At 41.1% G+C, this 22,062-nt stretch overlaps 1 protein-coding gene across 4 annotated transcripts in view; it reads right to left on the reverse strand.

Moving 5' to 3' along the window:
• The window catches only part of EYA4 (EYA transcriptional coactivator and phosphatase 4), a 299,787-nt gene that overhangs the window by 25,566 nt on the left and 252,159 nt on the right, over nucleotides 1–22,062 (reverse strand). For all 4 annotated transcript variants that reach the window (XM_004701992.2, XM_045294471.1, XM_004701990.2 and 1 more), the window contains 2 exons: nucleotides 15,543–15,679; nucleotides 14,671–14,754 (listed from right to left, as the gene is read on the reverse strand). In XM_004701992.2, coding sequence (XP_004702049.1) covers nucleotides 14,671–14,754; nucleotides 15,543–15,679 — 221 coding nt within the window. The remainder of the gene's footprint in view (nucleotides 1–14,670; nucleotides 14,755–15,542; nucleotides 15,680–22,062) is intronic.

The raw sequence follows: 22,062 nt of genomic DNA on the forward strand, positions 1-22,062 counted from the left end.
AAGGTCAAGCAAGGTCAGCCACTAGATCTGGCAAAAAGCGAGGCTGTTTCTCAAGCTGGAAACGAACTTTCAGCAGCTGGGGAACCGCAAGGAAAGAAGGTGGTGACCAGAGGCAAAAATGAGCTCGATGGCTTTCGTAGTGACAGGAAAGACCCCCGCATGCCACCGCTGATGGGGACCATCCAGAAGAGTGGGGAAACCGATGACCGAGGAGCCAGAGCCATCATTTCAGGAATAAGTGACCAGGCGAAGGAAGGGGGTGGACGCAGGAAGCTGGTGGATGGAGGGTGTTCAATGACAGGTAGTTCACATGGCCACACACAGACATGGAGTGGGGATATCACTGTAGTGGTGGGAAGATTAAGTCATGCTGTTTCTTTAATTTTACTATTTCCCCCTCAATACGTCAAGGAGAGAGTTGTAGAAAATTGGGATGGGGTCTCTCAAGGCTTGAGGGAAGACAATCGGCCACTCACTCACTTGGCTAGGAGAGTTAATCAAGCTAAGCATCCAGGGTCCCAAGTAAGAACTGTGCCCACAATCAGCTACGAAGGGATAGGCAGAAAATGTAGCTGAGTTTTCTGAAAAATCAACCAGATGGAGAAATCAAGGGATAAAAAGGAGTTCTGATGGCGGATTGCTGTTGTGTGCCCTCAAGTGGAATCCGAGTCACTGGACCCAGAGCAGGACAGAGTTGAACTGGTCCATAGAGCTTCCTAGGATGCAATCTCCGTGGAAGCAGCTCACCAAGGCTTTTCTCCTGTAGGAGTTAGACAAGGACTAAGAGCTGGGATGGTATTGCCTAAAGCAGAGGTTCACAAACACACACACATAAACAACCGATGAGCAGCTACAATCCTGATGCCCACGCCAACTCCATACCAATGAAATCATCATCTCTGGATTGAGTCCCACTGAAGAAATCACAGAGTTTCTCTAGGGTAATTCAGTGTGTGGACTAAAGTGAGATGCAGTTCCCCTCACAGAAGGGTCACAAGGAAGGGATGAGTCAACCAGGGCTCAGTCTAGCACTGATGAAACACACAACATTTCCCTGGTTCTTTGAGGCTTCCTCATCCCCCACTACCATGACCCCAGTCCTGCCTTTCAGTTCATTTCAGTTCTGGCTAAATGGGAGTATGGGCACTGGTACAGATAAGAGCTCACAACACATGGAATCCAGGTCAGATACACCTCTCAGGAACAGAAGTGGGAGTAGCTATAACAGGAGGGTAGGGGAAAGGTGGGGGGAGGAAGGGGCAATCACAATGATTGACTCATAACCATGCCCCCCAGGAGGGATGAACATCAGAAATGTGAGTGAAGGGAGACAGCGGTCCATGTAAGATATGAAAATAATAATAATTTCTAATTTATCAAGAGGTCTTGTGGATGGGAAGGGGTAGGGAGGGAAACCAGAGGAGCTGATACCAAGGGCTCAAATTGAAAGTAAATACTTAGAAATCTATGATGGCAATACATGTACAAATATGCTTGAAACAATTGATGTATGGATTGTTATAAGAGCTATAAGAGCCCCCAATAAAATGATCTTTTAAAAAATAGTTTAATTAATTAATTAAGACTCAGTAATGAAGACCCTGCGTATTAAACTTCTAGAATTGCAGCCCCAGCCCCTGATATCCTGACACAGAATCTGTGGTTACAAATTCCCTGAGATGATTCAGACACACTGGTCTAGGAAACCTCAGGCAGAAGGCAGTCAGGGAAGACTGGAGCTGGCTGAATCGCTGGCTTCCCAGGAGTTACTTCTTGGAAGAGGTTCCAAAGGACTCTAACACTTGGCTCTGATGACTTGGGTGTGGTTTAGAATTAGGCATTCCTAGGATTGCTAAAATCATGATTCAGAATGAATTTCTCTACCCGCAGCTGACAAAGAATATCATGGATTAATTTCAGGTACTAGGTCTAATGACTCATTTCCTGAAGGTGTTCGGTTATACCTAAAATGTATTCATCATTATGCCTCTTGTGTGCTCTACCACATTCATGAATATATTTGAAGTGAGGGCAAATATTCTCCGTTCAATATACATGTATAATTTGCACGTATACTCCCACTCTCCTGCCCACAGAGGTTTACAGCCTGGGCATCTATCCATGTTCCACTCCTGGATAACTGTTAGTGAAGAGGTGGATATATAACAGTGTTTACCTTCTCTTGTATTCCTCCCAGTGGCTTCTCCTGCATCACCCGCATCATTTTTTTAACCACCTCCCTCTTATTATATACTGCTTCCCCTGTCGCCCACTTTCGCTCCCATTTGGCCTCTATTGAGTGACTCACCCACCCTTCCTTTCCTACTCCTGCTAAACTTTGGAGAACGCTTCTTTAAGTATGAAGGTTTTTCTTGATTTTTTACCACGGTGGTTTCATGTAATGTTTGCCCTTTGTGACTGACTACTTTTACTCAGCATCAGGTCATCCAGGTTCATGAGGAGTTCCGTGTGTATGTCCCAAAATGTGTTTCTCCATTTTTTAATTGATGGGCTTTTAGGTTGCTTCCATCTTCTTGATATTGTTACAATGGATATGACATACATATATCTATTTGTACCATGACTCTGACTTCTCTAGGGCATACATGGGGGTATCCAAAAAAACCCGGATTTTTTTTACAAAGCTATGTATTTAATTTTTTTTTTTTTTTTTACAAAATAACCTTATCACCTTCAAAATGCTCTCCATTACACTTAATACATTTGTCAAATTTGTGATTCCATTCTTGGAAACATATTTCAGACTCATCTGTTTGAATGGCTGGCAGTACCTCCCTCAGTTTTTCTTCACCTCTTCTACGTCATCAAATCACTGTCCTTTCATGTTTTCCTTCATTGACAGAAACAAAAACATGTTACACAGAGTGAGGTCAGGAGAGTAAGGTGTGAGGGGCCAGAGAGGTATGCTGTTTTTTGCCCCAAACTGGCACACTGAGATGGCTGCGTGAGCAGGTGCGTTGCTGTGTGGCAAAACCGGTCCTCCATCTGCCACAAATCAGGCCTTTTTTGTTGCACACTGCTCCACAATGTTTTCAGAACCTTTAAATAGAAGGCTTGATTACCAGTCTGACCTACTGGAGCAAACTCCAAATGTACTACGAGTCAACATTTTTATCCATTCAGGAAGATGACGGATGTACAGAACGAGGTCTGTCATCAATCGACATTTCACCTTCTTTGAAATGAGAAAATCACTTGTACACTTGAGTTTTTCCCATAGCGTTGTCATTGTAAGTTGTGTTCAACATCACAAGAGTTTCTGCAGCATTTTCCAGAGCAGGACACAAAATTTCATAGCCGAACACTTATCCTAAATTGGCCATCACAAAAAACAAGGTTAGGTTCAAGTGAAACTGCTTTCACGGAAAAAAAACCACTGTAACCCGAGAGAACCTTCCCAGAGGACACCACTGGGTGCACTAACTCAGAGTGAGTTGCTTGATGTTCACCTAGCGGGAAGCTGCACCCTGCCCAGTGCAATTCTGTCTTATTTTTTTTGGGGGGGTACCCCCTCATATACCAAGTAGAAGGATTTCAGCTTCCACCATTTTAGAGGGCTTTTTCTATATGACTGTTCATTGTTGTGATGGTTGTTAGGTGTCTACAAGCTGGTTTGGCCTCGTAGTGACCCCCTAGGAACAACGGAACAAAACAGGGCCTGGACCTGCCCCCTCCTCACAATTGTTAGATTTCACGCAATTGTTGGAGCCTGTGTCAGACCATCTCATCACAGGGCTCTCTCCTTGTTTCTGACCTTCTGTCTCAGCAAGCATAATGTCCTTATCAGGGACCAGTCCTACTGCTAATATGAACAAAGTACTTGAGACAATGTCTCACCGTCCTTGATTCTTAGGAGCGTTTTGGCTGAACGTCCTCCAGCGAATATTTGCTTGGTCTTCTGGTTGTCCAAGGTGATTTCACTATCCTCTGCTGACACTCTAATTCAAATGCATCAATTCTTCGCAGGTATTTATTTACTATCATGCTTTCACAGGCATATGAGACATTTGAAACTACTATGAGTTGGGTCAGACCCACCGTAATGCTCAAAGTGATTCTTTTGCTGTTTAACACTTTAAAGAGGTCTTTGGCAGTAGATTTGTCCAATGCAATATGACATGTGATTTCCTGACTGTGGTCGTTATGCGCATTGATTGTGGATCCAAATAAAATTAAATCCTTTATAACGTCAATCTTTGTTTATCATGATGTGGTTTATCAGTCCAGTGGTAACAATTTTGGTTTCCTTTACAATGGTGTGCATTCCAAACAGACAGCTATAGGGTTGACCTTTATCAGCATATGTTTCAGGTCCTCTTTGCTTTGAGCAAGAACGGTTGTATCATTGCCTATCACAGGTTGTTAATGAGGCTTCCTCCACTTGTGATGCTTCATTCTTCCCCATATAATTCAGCTTCTCAGAATCATTTAGTCAGTGTGCAGGCTGATTACGTAAAATGAAAGTGTACAACCCTGATACACACATTTCCTGATACATGAGTGTTAGCCAGTCACATTTATGAACATTCACAAACTCCTGATGAACATATTGTTTTCTGTGTTGCTGTTGTCTAAGTTATTGTATTAAAGATCACTTGGTCTTGAGAATGTGGATTTTGGGTTTATATTACAAAGAAACTACTTACTTTTCTTTCAGTCTTTTCTCTGACCTGGGCTTATTTCCTTAGGATCCTTACTGTGGAATTACTTTAGAGAATCACAGCTTCATAACACACGATGCAGTAATGATCCTGAATAAATCAAATCACTAAAGCACAACTTATCTAGAGTCTTTCCTTCCAAAAAATTATTAAAATTTATCAAGTAAAGCAATATATCCCATTAGAGGACTGAAATCATTTTGCTGTCCTGTCACATTTACAAACTCCTTTTTCAGAGGAAAAGTGTAGGAAATGCTTATGTGCCAGCTGATGCTCAGCTGCAAAATCCATCACCAGGTTCACAGCTCAGATACCAGTTCCTCTCATTTGCCATCGTGTTGAAAGTCCAGGAATAGTTCTCTTTGGGAAGAGTGTGGGCAGTTAAACAGTCAAAATGTGGCAACAGAATAGGAAGATACTTGGAAAATTCACAATACTACCCAATACTACTTGGTTATAAATGAGAGCATCGTCCCGTCCCAGCACTTATTTTTAATGAAAACATCAATCTTAGTCACACAGACACTTTTCAAGTAAACTGTTATTCCTGAGTGATTGTGTTCTATGAGCTTTATTTTTATACACAGAAGGAAAATTTTGCAATCAGAAGATTGCAGAGATTAAAAGCAAGTAAAACAGCCACAGGTTCCAATCCTGGCCATGCTGCCTAAGAGCTATGCAGTACGGAGCCAATCGCACATGGAGATAATACATTTCAGAGGACACTCAGGGAAGTGCCAGGCACACAGCAAGAACTCAAAACTGGTACTTATCATTACCTATTCTTTAGAGGGGATGCCTGCAGGGTGCCAACAGTGAACATATGCGGCAATTAATCATAGAGGTTCTAGTACTCACAGAGCAGCCTCAGAAGAAAGCCTATTGACCTGTGCCCGAAAAATCAGCCACAGAAAACCCTACCTATGGGCTGGTCATGAGTGTGACTCTATTCAATGAAACCTGCTTTCTCCTCCTTTCCTTTTCAATTGTGTGCAGAAAGAGAAAACGGACGAATAATTTCAGGACAGGACTCTACATCCTCAGTGCTAATCTTTAGTCTAGTCCATTGCAGTCCCACTTAGTGGATTTTGAGACAAAATGACTTGAGTGATGGGGGAGCTTCTCTCCCTCTAGTTATTTCTGATGTGGGGAGAGAATGTGTATTTCTCTACGTTCCCCTGACCCGGGAGGCAGCAGATGACCGTTCTCACAGCCGAATGATCTGTTGTGTATTTACACTGTCTCACTTCAATCACACAGAAACCCCAGAAAGGAAACGGACTGCAACTATTTTCAGATGAAAAAGCAGGTGGAGATGAACTGATTTGCTCTTAGGCACATCTGAGCATCGGACGTCTTCGGTCATACAAGTCTTGAAATGTCTTGTTTAGCACGCATTATAGACTATTTTTATGAGCACCCCCTTGGACTAGGGAAACCCTGAGAAGGACTGAGTGTGATGAGAAGGGGCCGGGCTCCATCAGGTCTCAGAATGTACCATTTCCACAAGGATGATCTTTGAAACAAAAAGACCAAATTTGCATAGCAACTTTAAGTTTTGTCACCTAGTGACTCAGGAGAGATGGTTCTATGGGGCAATCCTACCTTGGAACACCTAGGTTATCATAATCAGACTCTGTAGAATTAGTTTTGATTTTTTCCCCTCTAGTCTAAAGTGCTACCATTTCTATATAATAGTCTCCTGAATAGTCTATTCACATCTACCCTTGTTTATGTAAATGCCCATTTTCCACTTGGCAGGCAATTGAAAACCATCACATCATATCTTTGCTTCAGCCCTCCAGTAGTTCCCCACTGCACCTAGGAAAAGCCCTAAACACTTCTTCATAGAGGACTGGTCCTGCCCAATCCAGCCCCTGCCTGCCATTCTGCTCTGAGCTTGCAATACTCTCCCCCTGGTCCACAACCTTTCAACCACATTAGACTTCGTCAGATATCTGAAACAGTGGAAGCTAGTTCCTGCCTCAGGGTCCTTTCTAGGCCTATTCCTCACCCACAATCTCCCCCTTACGATCCATGTCTCAATTTCAATACCACCTTCATGGTCAATTACCCTAGTCACTCACTACTACTGATCTAGATTTATTGTCTTCAGATAGTTATGACTAGCAGAAATTATTGTGCTCGTATGGAACAGGACATCAAGGGGGCATGCCTGCCTTGTGCTGAGTAGACATTTGGCGAGGTAAATACAGTCTGTCCGGGGCTCTCATTTGCTATTATCCCCTGTGATGTGTGGTGAAGTTTAAGCCACTCAATCTCCTTTCTGTTCTCTCTGCAGTAAGGAGTCCCAGCCTTACAACATGGATCTGATCCAATACCTCTTATTTGGCTATTTATCAACTTGCCAAGACAATAACACCTTACTGGCTAACTCAATGCCAAATGGCGACGATTATAGGACTCTTACAAAAATATAAATTGTAATTCTATAAATAAGATGATTCAAGCTGTTTTTCATTTTGATTAGAAAAAATATGACCTGTAAACATTTTCATATAATAAAAAATACTCCCAAGAAAAACTATGATTCAACATGTTCCAGTCTAACAGACTCTGTCATTGACTGCCTTGTGACCCTCCATCTCTGGTCCACAAACATGTGTCAATTTGACTGAGCAATGATTCTCAGGTGTTCGGTATTTAAGTCATAGTACAATTGACAGTATGTAATGAGCCCTCATGGCATAGCGGGTGATGAGTTGGGTTGCAAACTTTATGGTGGGCAGTTCAAACCCACCAGCCTCTCCATTGGGAGAAAGAGGAGGCTTTCTGCTCCCCAAAAGATTTACTGTCTCAGAAACCCCAGAGACTGGTTCTACTCTGCCCTACACAGCTACTATCGAGCAATTCTCATTCCAAGATTTAACAACCTGCCAACTGGTAAGGACATAATCAGCCGCCATGATGAGATCTGATGTGATTCACCACTCAGCTCTAAGTGGAAAAGACTGGAGTGTTGCCATCAGGTGTCATGGAATTGGCCCTCACAGACCCTGTGCACACTGAACAAAACCCTGCCCTGTCCTATGCCACCCTTACAGCTGCTGCCATGCTGCATTCCATTGCTGCTGTCACTGTGGCAATCCATCTCGCTCCAGGTCTTCCTCTTTTTGCCGGCCCTCTACTTAGCCAAGCATGATGTACCTTTTGTACCTTTCCTGGATTGGGTCCTTCATGAGAGCATGTCCAAATAATCAGACACAAAAGTCTTACCATTGTGTCCTAAGGCATATTCTGGCTGTATTTCTTCCAGAATAGCTTGTTCATTCTGACAGTCCATGATACAGTTAATATTTTTCTGCAACACCATAATTCAAATGCATCAATTTTTTTCTCAAAGTTCCTTACATTTGCATGTATATGGGGCATTTGAAAATACCATGCACCATTCTCACGATAGTTGTTAGGGGAGAGCTCACGGCTTCTGCCACTTTGTCAATCCGTCTCATCAGAGGATCTTCATTTTCCACTAACCCTCTACTTTACCAGGCTTGCTATTCTTTTCCAGAGACTAGTCTCTCTTAATAACATGTCCAAAGTGGGAGGAAGTCTCACCATATTCACGTCTAAGGAACATTCTGGTTGTACTTTTTCCCAGCAGCACAGTTCAAGTGCACCTATTATTGTTTGCTCTTTCTTATTTCCATATACATATGAATGCTATGTCTTAGGTCAGGGGCACCTGACTCCTCAAAGCGCCATAAATGCGCTTCAACATTTTAGAGAGTGCCATGCAGCAGATCTACTCAATGCAGTACAACTCACTTCCACCCAGTCCTAGCAGTTGTATAGAAAGGGTAGACCTGTCCCGGGGGGTTCTGAGACAGTAACTCCTTATGGGAGCGCATCCTTTTCCAAGGAGCAGCTGGGGTTTTAAACTGCCACGTGTGGAGCAAGCGGCTCAACGCATAACCCACCACGCCTCCAAGGCTCCACCAATGCAAACCATCATTTAATTTCTTGACTGCTGTGTCCGTGAGTGTGGATTATATATCCAAGAAAGAGGAAATCCCTAACAACTTCAAGCTTTTCTCCATTTATCCATCATGTTACCTATTAGTCTAGTTGTAAATACTTAACTTTTCTTTACTTTCAGTTGTAATGCACATTGAAGGCTGCAATCCTTGATCTTCATTAGCAAGTATTTCAAATCCTCCTCACTTTCTGTAAGCAAGATGTGCGATCTACACGTTGCTGGTGGTTAATAAGCTTTCCTCCAATTCTAATGCTACCTTCTTCGTCATAGAATCGGATTCTATGGTCCTCATGCAGAATACGTAAGTATCATGAAAGGATACAACCCGGATACATAACTTTCTTGATTTCAAACCACCCAGTATTTCTATGGATCAATGACTGTCTCTTGATCTATGGACTAGTTCTGCACAAGCAAAGAATGAACTATTTTGAAATTCCCATCCTTCTTAATAATACCCAGAGTTTGTTATAATTCACACAGGTGAATAGCTGTGCATAGTCAATAAAGCACAAAAGGAAAAACAAATCTTTCTAGTGTTCTCTGCTTCCAGCCAGGAACTCTCAGATAATGATTTCTTCTTGTTGTATGTCCTCTTCTGAATCTGGCTTAAATGTCTACAGCTGAAACGACTGTTGAATTATCTTCTGCAAAATGTGAACATAATGATATTGCTCGGTAATTTCCACATTCCATTGGGTCCCCTTTCATTGAGCTGGGTAAATATACGCATCTCTTACAACCAGTTGTCCAGACAACCGGCTTAGACAAGTGCTTCCAGGGCTTCATCAGCTTTTGGAAACCTTTTCTGTTCGCTTTACATTGAGCTGTATTTTCTTTTAGTATTCCATAAATCCCTGGAGCCTTACTTTTTGCTTTCTAACATCTTCAGTGCAGCTCAGATGTCTACCTTCTGTACCATTGACTCAATCATCTGCTATCACTTGGAACAGTTGCATATCAACCAGTTCTATTTGGTACAATGATTGTGTATTCCTTCTATCTTCTTTTGACACTTTCTGCAATATTCAATATTTTGCCAACGTAATCTTTTAATATGACAACTTTAGTCTCACATTTTTGTCTTTGGTTTTCCAACCCAAAATGCTTGGGCAATTCATTATATTACTATGCTCTGTCTTCTCAAGACTTGAAGTTTTCTGTTCAGCTCTCTTGCTTCACCATATCTTATATGGAATAGCCTTTGCTCTTCCGTGATCAAGAGCGAGTTTCTGAGGCTCCTCTGATATTCACTTGGATGTTTTCTTTCTGTCTCTTTTTAATGACCATTTGCTTTCTTAGTGTATGATGGTCTTGATGTCATTCCCACCGCTCTTCAGACTTTCTGTCATTATTGCTCAATGGCTCTAATCTACTCTTGAGAGGTTTTTGAAATTCAGGTGGTATATAGTCAATGTCCTATTTTGGCTCTCATGAACTTGTTTACTTGTTCTTCATTACATATGAGCAATTGAAGGGCTGTTACACGGTGAGCCCCGGGTCTTATTTTGGCTGCTGATGTTGAGCTCCTCCATCCTCTTTTCCCACAGAGGGTAGTCAATTTGATTCTTGTACATTTCATCTCCAGGATCCCTGGCGGCATAATGGTTATGCATGGGGCTGTAATCTGCAAGGGTCAGCAGATTGGAAACCAGTTGGAAACCAGTAGTCACTCATAGGGTGAAAGACGGCTCTTTCTACTCCCGTAAATGATAGCTGTCTCAGAAACTCACGGGGCAATTCTACCCTGTCTTTTGGGTTCTCCAAGAGTCAGCATCAACTCAGTGACAGTGAGTTTGGTTGGAAAGCTTTTTTATATTCCACCTGGTGAAGTACATATAAATAGTTGATGCTTATATTGTTTTTTTAAAAAGTGTTTGCAGTGAAACAGTTGTTAATTTTGCAAAATTCTATCATGTGATCTCCTCCTTGGTTTTTACCATAAAAGTATTATTTTACAGCTACTATTTCTTCCTCTTTGTTTCCAACTTTTGCATTCAAATTGTCAATACATAGCAATGCATCATGATTGCATGTTTGGCCAACTTTCAGATGGAAGAAAAACAAGATCAAATTCTTTAATTTCTCATTTACTACTTTTAGTGGTTGGTGCATACATTTGAATAATGGTTGTATGAACTGGACTTTCTTGTAGGCGTATAAAGATCACAGACAGCACAGCACTTTAAGATGGATCTTGAAATGTGCTTTTTGGCAACAAATTCAATGTCATTCCTTTTGAATTTTTCATACCTGGCATAGTAATCCATATGATTTTCTGATCTAAAATGGCCAAGATTAGTCTATTTCAGCTCCCTGATGCCTAGGATATTGATCTTTATGAGGTTCATTTTATTTTTGTTCACTTCCAATCTTCCTAAATTCATACATCATACATCCCGCCTCCGATTGGTGATAGATGTTTGCAGCTGTTTCTTCTCATTTTGAGTTGTATTCCATCAGCAAATCAAGGTCCCACAGGCTTTACTCCATCCATGTCATTATGGTCGACTCTACTCTGAGAAGGCAGCTCTTCCTCAATTAAACTTGCAGCGCCTTCCACCCTGAATGGTTCATCTTCTGGCACTAAATCTGACAATGGTATTCAGTGGCTAAGAGGTGGACAGCCAGTTTTTTGTAATCCGAAAGCTCACCTGAACTTTGTTCTCCTTGGGTGACCCAGCCGGTATTTGAAACACCAGTGACAAAGCTTCCAGCATCATAGAAACACTTAAGACACCGGAGTCAGACAAACTGACAGACAAGTGGTGCAATACAACAGCCTTAATCAAGTCCAGCCCTACTCCAATGTCAGGAGAGTTTCCCTGAGAGACAGTCTGTATCACCTTGCATCTCACAAGAAATAAAAGGAGAGTGAAGCAAGCAAGAGAGGAGAGAGCAAGCATCTACTCTTGCTCAGGGAACTTTCTAGAACTAACAGGCTGATGCTAGGTCACACGGAGATCTCTAAGGTATGTCAGGCCCACTGATGTTGAAGGCAACAAGGATCATCCCCAGAGGTGACAGAGAGGGAAAGCCTTCCCCCAGAGCTAGCACTCTGTATTAGAATCTTTAGCCACATACACTGAAAAAAACAAATGCATGCCTCTTAATGTCATCTACTTGTGGTATCTCTGTTAGAGCAGCACTAGACAACGAAGACCTAACTCTTTCAAGTAACACAGAGCAGTAATTACAGTATGGAAACAGAATTTGTCCTAAAAGACTGATGGTTTCTAGTACACATACAAGCATTTATCATTTTGTAGCAAACGCAGGATTAGTGAAACCTTGATTATCTAAGTGTTCCACTAATAAAATTTTGATGACAAATTACAGTGCAGTGCTTATGAGGATTAAATGATAAAATGTATTTGAATGTCATTCATAACAGTGAGCTGTTGTCAATTACTTCAAATGGCACTTGTAACCAGAGTCCTCCCGGTTTGGACGCATTGTGAACTCAAGCTTCCACCCCAATGGTTAGGATACCTTCTCCAAGGACATTATCTGGTATGCTAATCATACAGGATTGAGGTGGAATATACTCAGGGTCCCCAACTTATGAGAGGGTCTGACTCAAGTCTCTTCCCTTCGTGTTTCTCTGGGGGCGTGTTCTTCAGAAGGCAAAACCACACCTCCACCAAAGCCAACGTTGCGTCATGAGCCCCTTTCTCAGATGAGCGAGTGCTGAGCAAACGAGACCCACTTTCCCCTTTGGAACGGTCATTCTTTCACTCGGTTTCCTGCATCTGGCGAACCTCTGCCCGACCCCAGGTCCTGGGACTTGAGGTGTGGCCTCTGATTTCGCCTGTTTCCCTAGGCTGGCTGGTCAGGAGGATCCTCCAGAGAGACAGCTGGACATTAGATCTGAGACTGAACAGCACCCCTAACACTTGTGCCTTTTCCTTACCAGTGTGTGAGTTCTGTAAGGCATGAAAGCCTATACTACAGGAAGGAGTGAGAATTGATATCAGGGATAATGGATTGGCACAGCATTAGGAAAGTTGGGTATAGGAGCCTTATTTCATCTCTTCCCTTTGTTTTGGGAGCCACTCTGAGAGCCAATATATGACTCTGAGGCCCTCAGGAAAGCAATTTATTTGCTTTATGATGTTGGAAAAAAATTTTAATGTATATAGTGGCATTTTTACCATGCTCTCTACATAATTCTATGAGTCTAAATGATCCTACTATTTACAAAATTTTAAAAAGAATCATTAAAGGTTGAAGGTTTGAAGACAAGAAATGTATTTGAAATCCAAACGTAATTTCCAATGATGAATTCCATCATTAATTTGGCACATTTGAGGGTGCACTGAATTTTAGGTGTTGTTTCTAATGGTGATTATCTTGAAGTCCGGTATATGAATTCATGTGTTTAAGTTTGGATACTTAAGTTAAGTATATGTAATATGAAACCTAGCCACACAAAAGCATTACAATTAGTTCAAGAGAACATTTCACTGTGTGCCCTGATAATGCATTGTATATCCCAGACAAAACCAATACTTTAGATACTTATCTAGAAACTTTTACAGTGGATACTTCATCACTATTAAGAATTTGAGTGTAAATTATATATATGTTACATTATAAAAATATGTATGCATTTACTAAGTTTGTGCATTATGAAACACATAGACATGCTCATATTTTCTTCCCCTATCACAATGGAGCATCTTACGTAACTCTAGAAAATATGCAAAAATCCCACTTGAGTGACCACCATTTTAGATGATAGTGAGTACAATAAAGGGGCTAGAAGTCTTTCTTGCAAATAGTAGTTAACATTTTTACATGTCATATCTGTTAGCAACATCTCTTACTTATTTTAAAAGGCAAATGACAATGCCAAGTCACCAAGAGCAAAACATAGGAAGAAGTGCTTGATGCAATTCATAGTTTACTTGAGAATAATTCTTGACATACTTTTGAAAACTACATATTGAATTAATAGGACCTACTACCAAATAAGGTATGATTTTACACCTAGGAAGACATAGAAATACACGTTTGTGGGAGCAGTGATGGCATAGTTGTTTACAAGTTGGTAAGCCAACTGTAAGGCCCACAGTTCGACCAACTGCTTCGTGGGAGAAAGATGAGGCCATGCCTTAGTCAAGACTGGTAGCCTCAGAAGCCCTAGAGAGCAGTTCCACTCTGCGCTTTAGATATAGGGTGGTTATGAGTCAGCATTGACTGGATGTGAGTTGTTTGTGGGTAAGTGTGAGATGTGAAGGAAGCACAACTCAGAAGACGGCAATTCCAAACTCTGTATGCGATAGCTGAAGACAAGCCAACAAGTTCTCAACAGACGACTGTTAGATACAAATAGTAATAGCCTTAGCAACGTGGCTGGAAGGAACATGTTTCCAGAAGAAAAGTCTGTCTGCTATGTATCAGGATTTGCAAAAGCCTTTATACAGCACAGCACTATTGTAAGGCGCTAACTATGAAAACAATGACAAAGATCTAGGAAGAGAAGTAATGATACCTCTCAGCTCTTAAATTTATTCATTTATTCAAAGGATAAGACCAATGCCTTGTTTATTTTAAATGGCATTCTAAAGCCAAAACATTATTTCATGCAATTTCTTAAAGCGCCCTTCTTAAAAAACACTCTCGCTGCTATCAAGCCGATTCTAACTTATATCGACCTGATGAAATGTCCTTAGTTGACAATATATATGATTTCATGCTTCAAAGTCCATTTGAATTTACAATTCTTCTAAAACAATTATATATGAGTCAGATTCTTGGTCTTGATGCAAAAAACGTGGTCAATAGGAAGGGAAAAAGGGATGGCAAACCCAATTCTAGTTAGCTGTTCACAGCAAAGAACCATGAGCCATTGGAAATAAATAATCAGGAACACATTTGACAAGCTGTAATAAAAACACTTAGTCTTTTTAATGACCATTGGTCTTACTGGGAAACAAAGTTCTAACAAGATTGGGGGGTGAGCGCTGACATTTGATTCCTTACCTTGCCGTACTTCTGTGCGTAAGACCCCGTGAGCAAGGAGTGAAAAACAATGATGGTCTCGTCCAAATCCCAGACAAACACACGCTGTTGACACACAAGACAACACACCCAAAATGAGTGGCAATGTTTTAAGGAAACAGAGATCTCTAACAAGTCATAAACACTTAGCTTCATTTTGGGGTGTAATCAAGATACCGTTTTATAGACTATGTTCTGCTGTGTCATTTTTGTCTTCAAATGTGTCAGATTTAGCCATCAAAAAGCCTGAAAGGCCAAAGTGATAATAAGAATAAAACCAAGAATATCTAAACCACATGTTTACATTTCATGATCGATCAGACATTTCTGTTTGGAATTCTGTGTCGTGTAAAGTTTCTATCTCATGGATTTATGAAATTTAGAACTGCCAAGAACAACTCCTAAAAAAGAAATTGCAAAATTTGGACCCTCCAATTGGATTAGGCCAGAGCAGCTGTGTCCGACCTGCACACGGTGGTTTACAAAGAATTTTTATGAAAATCACTTGTATTATTGTTTTCAACCTTGTCATGGAGGAAACATTAAACTTCCCCACCGTGATATGACAACTGAAGGGGACATGCACTCAACTCATGGTACAGCTTTATAAGTCTGAAAATCTGTGAAACTAGGTGGTGGTGGTTAAGTGCCATCTGTCGGCTCTGACTGATGGAGACCTAAAAACAAGCAGAAGGCAGCCTTGCTGCGGCGGGGCCACCCTCACAGTTGTCCTTGGGCTTGAATTCAATGTTGCAGCCATTGCATCAGTGCATCTGGTGGAGGATCTTGGCAAACAAGATTTTATCCAATAAACTAAATGTTGAACTGCACACGTTCAGGATGAGCAGGCATACCTCTAGGTCACTATCGGGAGGTGGAGAGGGATTGTTTTTCCGTCCCCTTCCTCGGGACTTCGACCCCGAACTCCTACATGTTCTCTCATCAAGATCTTTGATGGGTGTGGAGGGGCTCTGAACCGTATCAAATTCTCCTGTAAAGAAGCATAGCTTGTGTCAAAAATAGCACTCCCCCCTCCACAGGTATTATTCATTATTGTGTGTCTTAACAACTTTCTCTAAAACAGAAACCTCCTTATGACAAATTATTGATCACAAATACAATTCTAACTGTAGCAAAATAATGATAGGAAACATTGAATACAGTATTTGAAGCAGGGAGGCTTCAATCTAGTTCAACTAGATTGAGGCGTTAACCTAGTTCAACTCTGCAAGTTTCAGACGTGGGGGCAGAAATCCTGACGGCTGAGGTGAACGCCTCTGAAGTTCCACAAATCCCCCCGAGTTGTAATCTATATAAAGTATTCAACTGGGCATTTTTTTACACTCCATGTGCCTTTGAGGTCTGTCTCTACCTTACCTACATGTTTATCGACACTTAGGTCTGAGCTCAATTCTCGCTCTCTGAATCCAGAGGATCGGATGTCTTCTCCCAGGTCAATAACGTCTCTCCCCCTGCAAACGTGTGCCTCCACCCCCACCTCCGAGGGGCTTGCTCCATTAGTCACACCCTCCTTTCACCTTCCCTTCACGCTCTTCCCTCCAGGGGCAATTGATGAATTAAAAAGCTGTTCTGTTCGGCTCCACCTTCGACCTAGACACTCCTCGCTTTCTATCTCCTCTTTTAAAATCAGATTTCTTAAAAGAATAATTCATGATGGAGTTGTCCAATAGAAACACCACGTGAGCCACAAAAGCAAATACATACACAATATAATTTATTCCAGGTATCACATTAGAAAAGTAAAACAAAACACGTAGGATTAATTTTGTGCACGTATTTTCATGGAGCCTGTAGAGTGAAAATATCATCATTTCAACATGTAATCGGTATAAAAATTATAATCAAGACATTTTAAGGGTTTTTTTAAACCACATCTTTGAAATCCAAGGTGATTTTTTACAATGAGAGGTGTGCTAACCCTACAGTTACTGCATTACAAGTGCACAATAGCCATACAGGGTCAGTGGATACAGTATTAGACACCACATTTGTCTCTATTTCCTGATATCACCAATGTTGTAATCTAGCCTTTGTTTATCAAAATGCTACTGACACCCTTACTAAGAGTCTCTCACAACTGGCTAATTCATATACACAACAGCCACGCTCTGTCCTGTTTCCCCGACCCCTGTGCCCTTTCTTGCCTCTCTCTCATTGGTCCTGTCTCTGGGAGACATGGATTCACAGCCTCCTCATTTCTCAGGTACTTGTACTGAACAGAGGTCTACACTTTTATCGGTTTTCTTCTCACTTCACGTCCCCCAGGTTACCTATCCCACTCCTGTGCACATGGTCCTGTAAGTTAGAATGCACATATCTGTACCCCACAACCAAGCCACACCCTCAACTTCTGGTTTTTTGTCCACCGGCTTCTTCATGTCCCATGGGAGTCTAAAATTTTTATATGGTTAAAAGTAATGGAAGCAGGTTATAACGTTATAAACCTGTTATAAAGTTATAAACCTAACAATGCACCTTCGGTGTTTTACACAATATTTCTGAATCACAGTTTCTTTGCATATTGAAAGCTGAGGAATAGCAACTCTCTTTTGAATTATGGAGAGGGATAAGCTTGACTTACATTGATTAAATTATAGGTAGAAGGTAAGCATATCTAGAAGATTCAGATGACTAAACACATTCAATTCAAATTATACCAGTGTTAAACATAAAAAAATCATGACTATCAAGCTTTCTCATAAAGCTTAAGTATCAAATTAATTAATTAATAAAAGGAAAGTATAAAAATCCTGAAAGCAGGCAAGCAGATAATGATGTAAACAAATCTGAACAAATTAGAAACACGTCCAAACTTGCTGTCAACCGTCAAAGCGGACTCATAAGGACCCCTGTGCATTGCCGAGACTCTGTCACTGTGGATGGAGTAGAAAGCCCAGTGGTTCTCCCTTGGAACTGCTGGTGGATTCGAACTGCCGACCGTGTAGATCTCAGCCCAACACAGAACCACTACACTACCAGGGCTCCTCTGGGAGACATTTAGGTACTATTGTTTCCCCTGAGCTGTTCTAAAAAACAATTCCTTTTACATTAGAGACCTTTGAATCCAGTAAAGTGAAATTCAAATTTGAATCTCCATCTACTCAGATGTGGCACTTTAGAAAGGGCAGCTTTGTATTCTACTGAGAAGCACATGCAGCATCAATTAGAATAAAAAGCTTCTATCATTTATCTGAGCCGAATTAATTTATATGTTTATGCTAATTCACAATGCATTTTTTTACATGCATTACATTTGATTTGGGAAAAAGCCATGGCACAGCCTGGTGCCACAGTGGAGAAAGCACGGAGCTGCGAACTGAAGCATCGGTGGTGGTGTGAAGCCCACAGGACAAGGGAGAGTTGTGGCAGCCGGTTTCTATGAAGATTTGCAGCCTTAGAAACCACCTGGTGAAGTTCCACTCCATCATGTAATGTCCCTGTGAGCTAGAATCAACTCCATGACAATGACTTTTAACTTTGATTCGCTGAAGTTCCCACAATGTCTACTTTCGGTAAACATATTCAGTCTGTGAAGCACCATTTTCTCTAAGTAACTGGTTCTCATTTGAAAGCCAACCAGCTGTCTGGTAGAAACATCCCAGAAATGAGTACATTTCACACACTAGTGTATTTCCCTAACAGGGAAAAATCAAGAGTTTCACAGAGTTTGGGATTCAAAAATCTCCAAAGTACATTTAAAAGCTGTTCCACAGCAATTGGTTATCGATGATAATGACAAGGGATAAAAAAGTCAGATTTAGCAACTATGAATCTAAGTCCCAAAAGACTCGCAGAGCAAACAAAATGTTCCCCGATATCAATCTTTGTAAACAGTTGTCTAACACATAATATCATTCGTAATACATAGACACCGAGTTAGATGTATTATAAAAATAGATGGTAATTTCCAGAAGCATGTAACTTTTCTTTCTGTGGACTACAGCATTTTCTTTGGGAAGTGCTGCATGTTAGAATCAGTACACAAAATGTCTGTGCTGCAAATATTATTTGCTCTTCAAACATTTCTAGCACCACTCATCACATGGGACACTGCTATTTACTGTCAATAGCGGAATAGTAAACTCCCTTGGTCATGAAGTTGAATTTAGCACCATCTGTAGCAAACCCGAGGCCCAACAGTGGAGTGGACTATGCGCTGATCTGTCCACTGCAAAGTGAGACGTTTGGGACCACCAGGCAGGTGTCTTCAGGGGAAAGAAGAGTTTTTCTGCTCCTGTGAAAATGTACAGCCTCCGATACGCACAGGCACAAGTCTACTCTTTTCTAGAGCGATGAGAGGCATCGGAACTGATTCAAGGGCAGTGGGTTATAGTGAGCCAGGTCTCAGCTTGCTCAAATAGGCATGAAAGAATGAGACGTGGCATATCTGAACACACACGAACGTCGAGAACTATTTTGAACATTATTTCTGAAACAGCATTTTCCTAATATTATCTGCCTGGGTTTGAATCAATGCAAAGACATAGTATCCATCAATAATTCTCTCCCAGTTACTAATGGACCTTAAAATGCTTCAAGAACAGGCGACTTTGTAGATAAAGAAATTGTGCTTCTCTAATTGTGTCTGTCTTTTTTAAAATCATTTTATTGTGGGCTCATACAACTCTCATCACAATCCATATGTCCATCCACTGTGTCAAGCACATTTGTACATTTGTTGCCATCATCATTCTCAAAACATTTGCTTTCTGCCTGAGCCCTTGGTATCAGCTCTGCAGTTTTGTGTGCATAGCCTGTCTTTGTAGAAAATATTGAAAGTGTGTTTGACTCATCCACTGTTCATTATGCTGAGCTTCGTCTATGTGGAAGCCCAGAACAACTTGCTCTCTTCATCTTGGCTGAACAACAGCAGCAAAACGCCTTGCTGTCTAGTCAATCCTGACTCATAGGGTTTCTGAGACTATCAGTCCTTATTGAAGCAGACAGCCACACCTTTCTTTCGCAGAGCAGCAGGTGGTCTGAACTTCAGACCCTGCAGTTAGCAGTCCAATGCTTGTCTCACAGTTCCTTCGGAGCGCCTGCCTAGAACTTCATTATATCGTATCATATTGCACCACATGTTATATTCCAGTCTATCCATTCTCTTGATGGATATTTGGGGTTCTTTGTAATTTGGAACTTTTATGAATGAAGTGGCCATACACATTCTTGTCCATGTCTTTGTGGGCACATAGCCTCATTCCGGCTGTATGCATGTATTTAGTAGTGGGAAAACTGGGTCAGAGGGAAAGCACATGTTCATCAAGAGCAGACACTGGCCTTGTCCCAGGAGCCCCAAGGGCATAGTGCCCTCGCTGCTAGGGGAACAGATGAGGCTTTCCACTTCCTGTAAAGAGATACAGTCTCAGAAACCCACAGGACCAGTTCTATACTGTCCTATCAGGTCATTAAGAATCAACATCAACTCAATGGCAGTGAATGAGATCCTGTCTTCTGAGAAAAGAGTCAAGGCAGGAATTTGAACTTGTCATTAAACATTTGCTGACTTTATTTTATTTTTAAGAGAAAACTGTTAATTCCACTCTCTCTCCTACCAAATTTCAACTCAGGTCATTGCAATGGACACATGAGTGGTAAAGGCAGGAAAAAAAGAAAAGCAGCAAATTGGCAGAGAAGGTAAATGTGGGCTGTGTGTCCCTCCCATCTAAAGTCTCTTATTTTAATTCGACGAGTGCGCACTTTTCTTCCCCAAACCTTTACGTGCAAAGTCTAGCAGCCATGACAAGATCAAGCATTCTGCTTGAGAAACCGGCTTCTTTTCAAAAAGGGACATGATCTCACTGTATCCCTTACATTGCTGGAGCGCTGATCAGTTCAATGAACTAATGGACTGGTATGTTTACAGAGGAGTCAGGGCAAAGGACAAGAAAATTTCTAATTTTAAAGATGTTTAAGATATTTGAAAGGGAGGCATTATTACTATATCTCTCATCTAAATGTGCATATCCATCCTAAAACATTCTCAATGCAAATTAAAAATATATTCCTGAGGTGGTCTTTATATAAAAGGCAAAGAAAGATCTTTACAAAGATAATGAACGAAGATGTCTGTTTTTAATTAGCACAGTAGTGTTTCCTTATTATCTATTGTCAAACTAGCTCGTTAGGAACATCACTGAACATTAGTTATTTGCAATTTCCAAGTAACATCAGTTATTACCGATTGCCTTAAGCTTTTTCCTGTGCCAGCACTATACAGGATTGAATAATTACCCTTTAATCGGTACCGTAATGAATAACTGCACCTTGTAAGTTCCAGATATTTAGATTCGACTTTATTTCATTAAGGGTATCTCTAAATCAGAAAAACAGCTGTCTCTTATTGAACATAAGGCATGTTTTTATTTTAAACATGGGAGATGTCAACAGCGAAGGTTTTATGAAAAATTGTGGATTTAATTTTTAGGTCTCTGTTTTGAGTCTAAAATGCAGAGCCACTCCATGGGACATACTTTTCCTCCCCTTGAACTAACTACATCAGATTTCATCAATAATAAAGAAAAATCCCACAGTTCCAAATGCATTTTCTTTTTGGGTGCATGCCAAATTGGTAAAGGGCAAAGTCAAACTTAAACGTGCTGGATGGAGGCGAGTCACAGAATTCCTCCCGGCTCCAGACATGCTTGTTACTTTGACTTTGGCTGAGAGAATAACAGAGTGACATGTAGAAATAATTTCTTCTTTAAATCTAATCCAAAATATGATTAAATCTGAAAATCATGTCCTCTCCTTGTTGTGGGTGTAGACAACGAATATAAACCTGGAGATAGGGCAACATTTTGTTGACAAACACGGGTGTGTTACATTCCACTTTGCATGTCATCACACCTATGATTGCAGAGTATCTTTAATATAAATAACGATACTGAATATTGATTATTCTTCAGCTATTGGAAATTTATATCTTTCCTGCAGGTCCAGGAGCAAAAACAATCTTTTCATCAATGCTTTACCCAGAATATACCATATGTGACTATGGAGATAGTTCTCATTGATGGTAACTCTTCTCTGGGGGTACTTGGGTAATGACAATGGTTAAGTACTGAGTTGCTTGAACAAAAGGATGGGGATTCAAGTCCTCCCAGGGGCATCTTGGAAGAAAGGCCTCGTGACCTACTTCTGAAAAATCAGCCACTGAAAACCCCCTGACACACATGGGACCATCCTAAGGCGAAATGCCCCAGAGGCCAACTGGGAGGTGCTATCCTAGTTAAAAAACATTTATTGCCCTGTTAGTGCTGTTCATTATTCAGTTTCGTATCTTGTCTTCTGTGGCTTTGCCTCTGAAGGCAGTCATCCTATCCTGATTTCCCCACACACATCATGGAGAAA

The sequence above is a fragment of the Echinops telfairi genome, unplaced genomic scaffold (assembly GCF_000313985.2).
Source record: "Echinops telfairi isolate 266 unplaced genomic scaffold, ASM31398v2 ScPeMD7_3533;HRSCAF=4204_0, whole genome shotgun sequence".
NCBI lineage: Eukaryota > Metazoa > Chordata > Mammalia > Afrosoricida > Tenrecidae > Echinops > Echinops telfairi.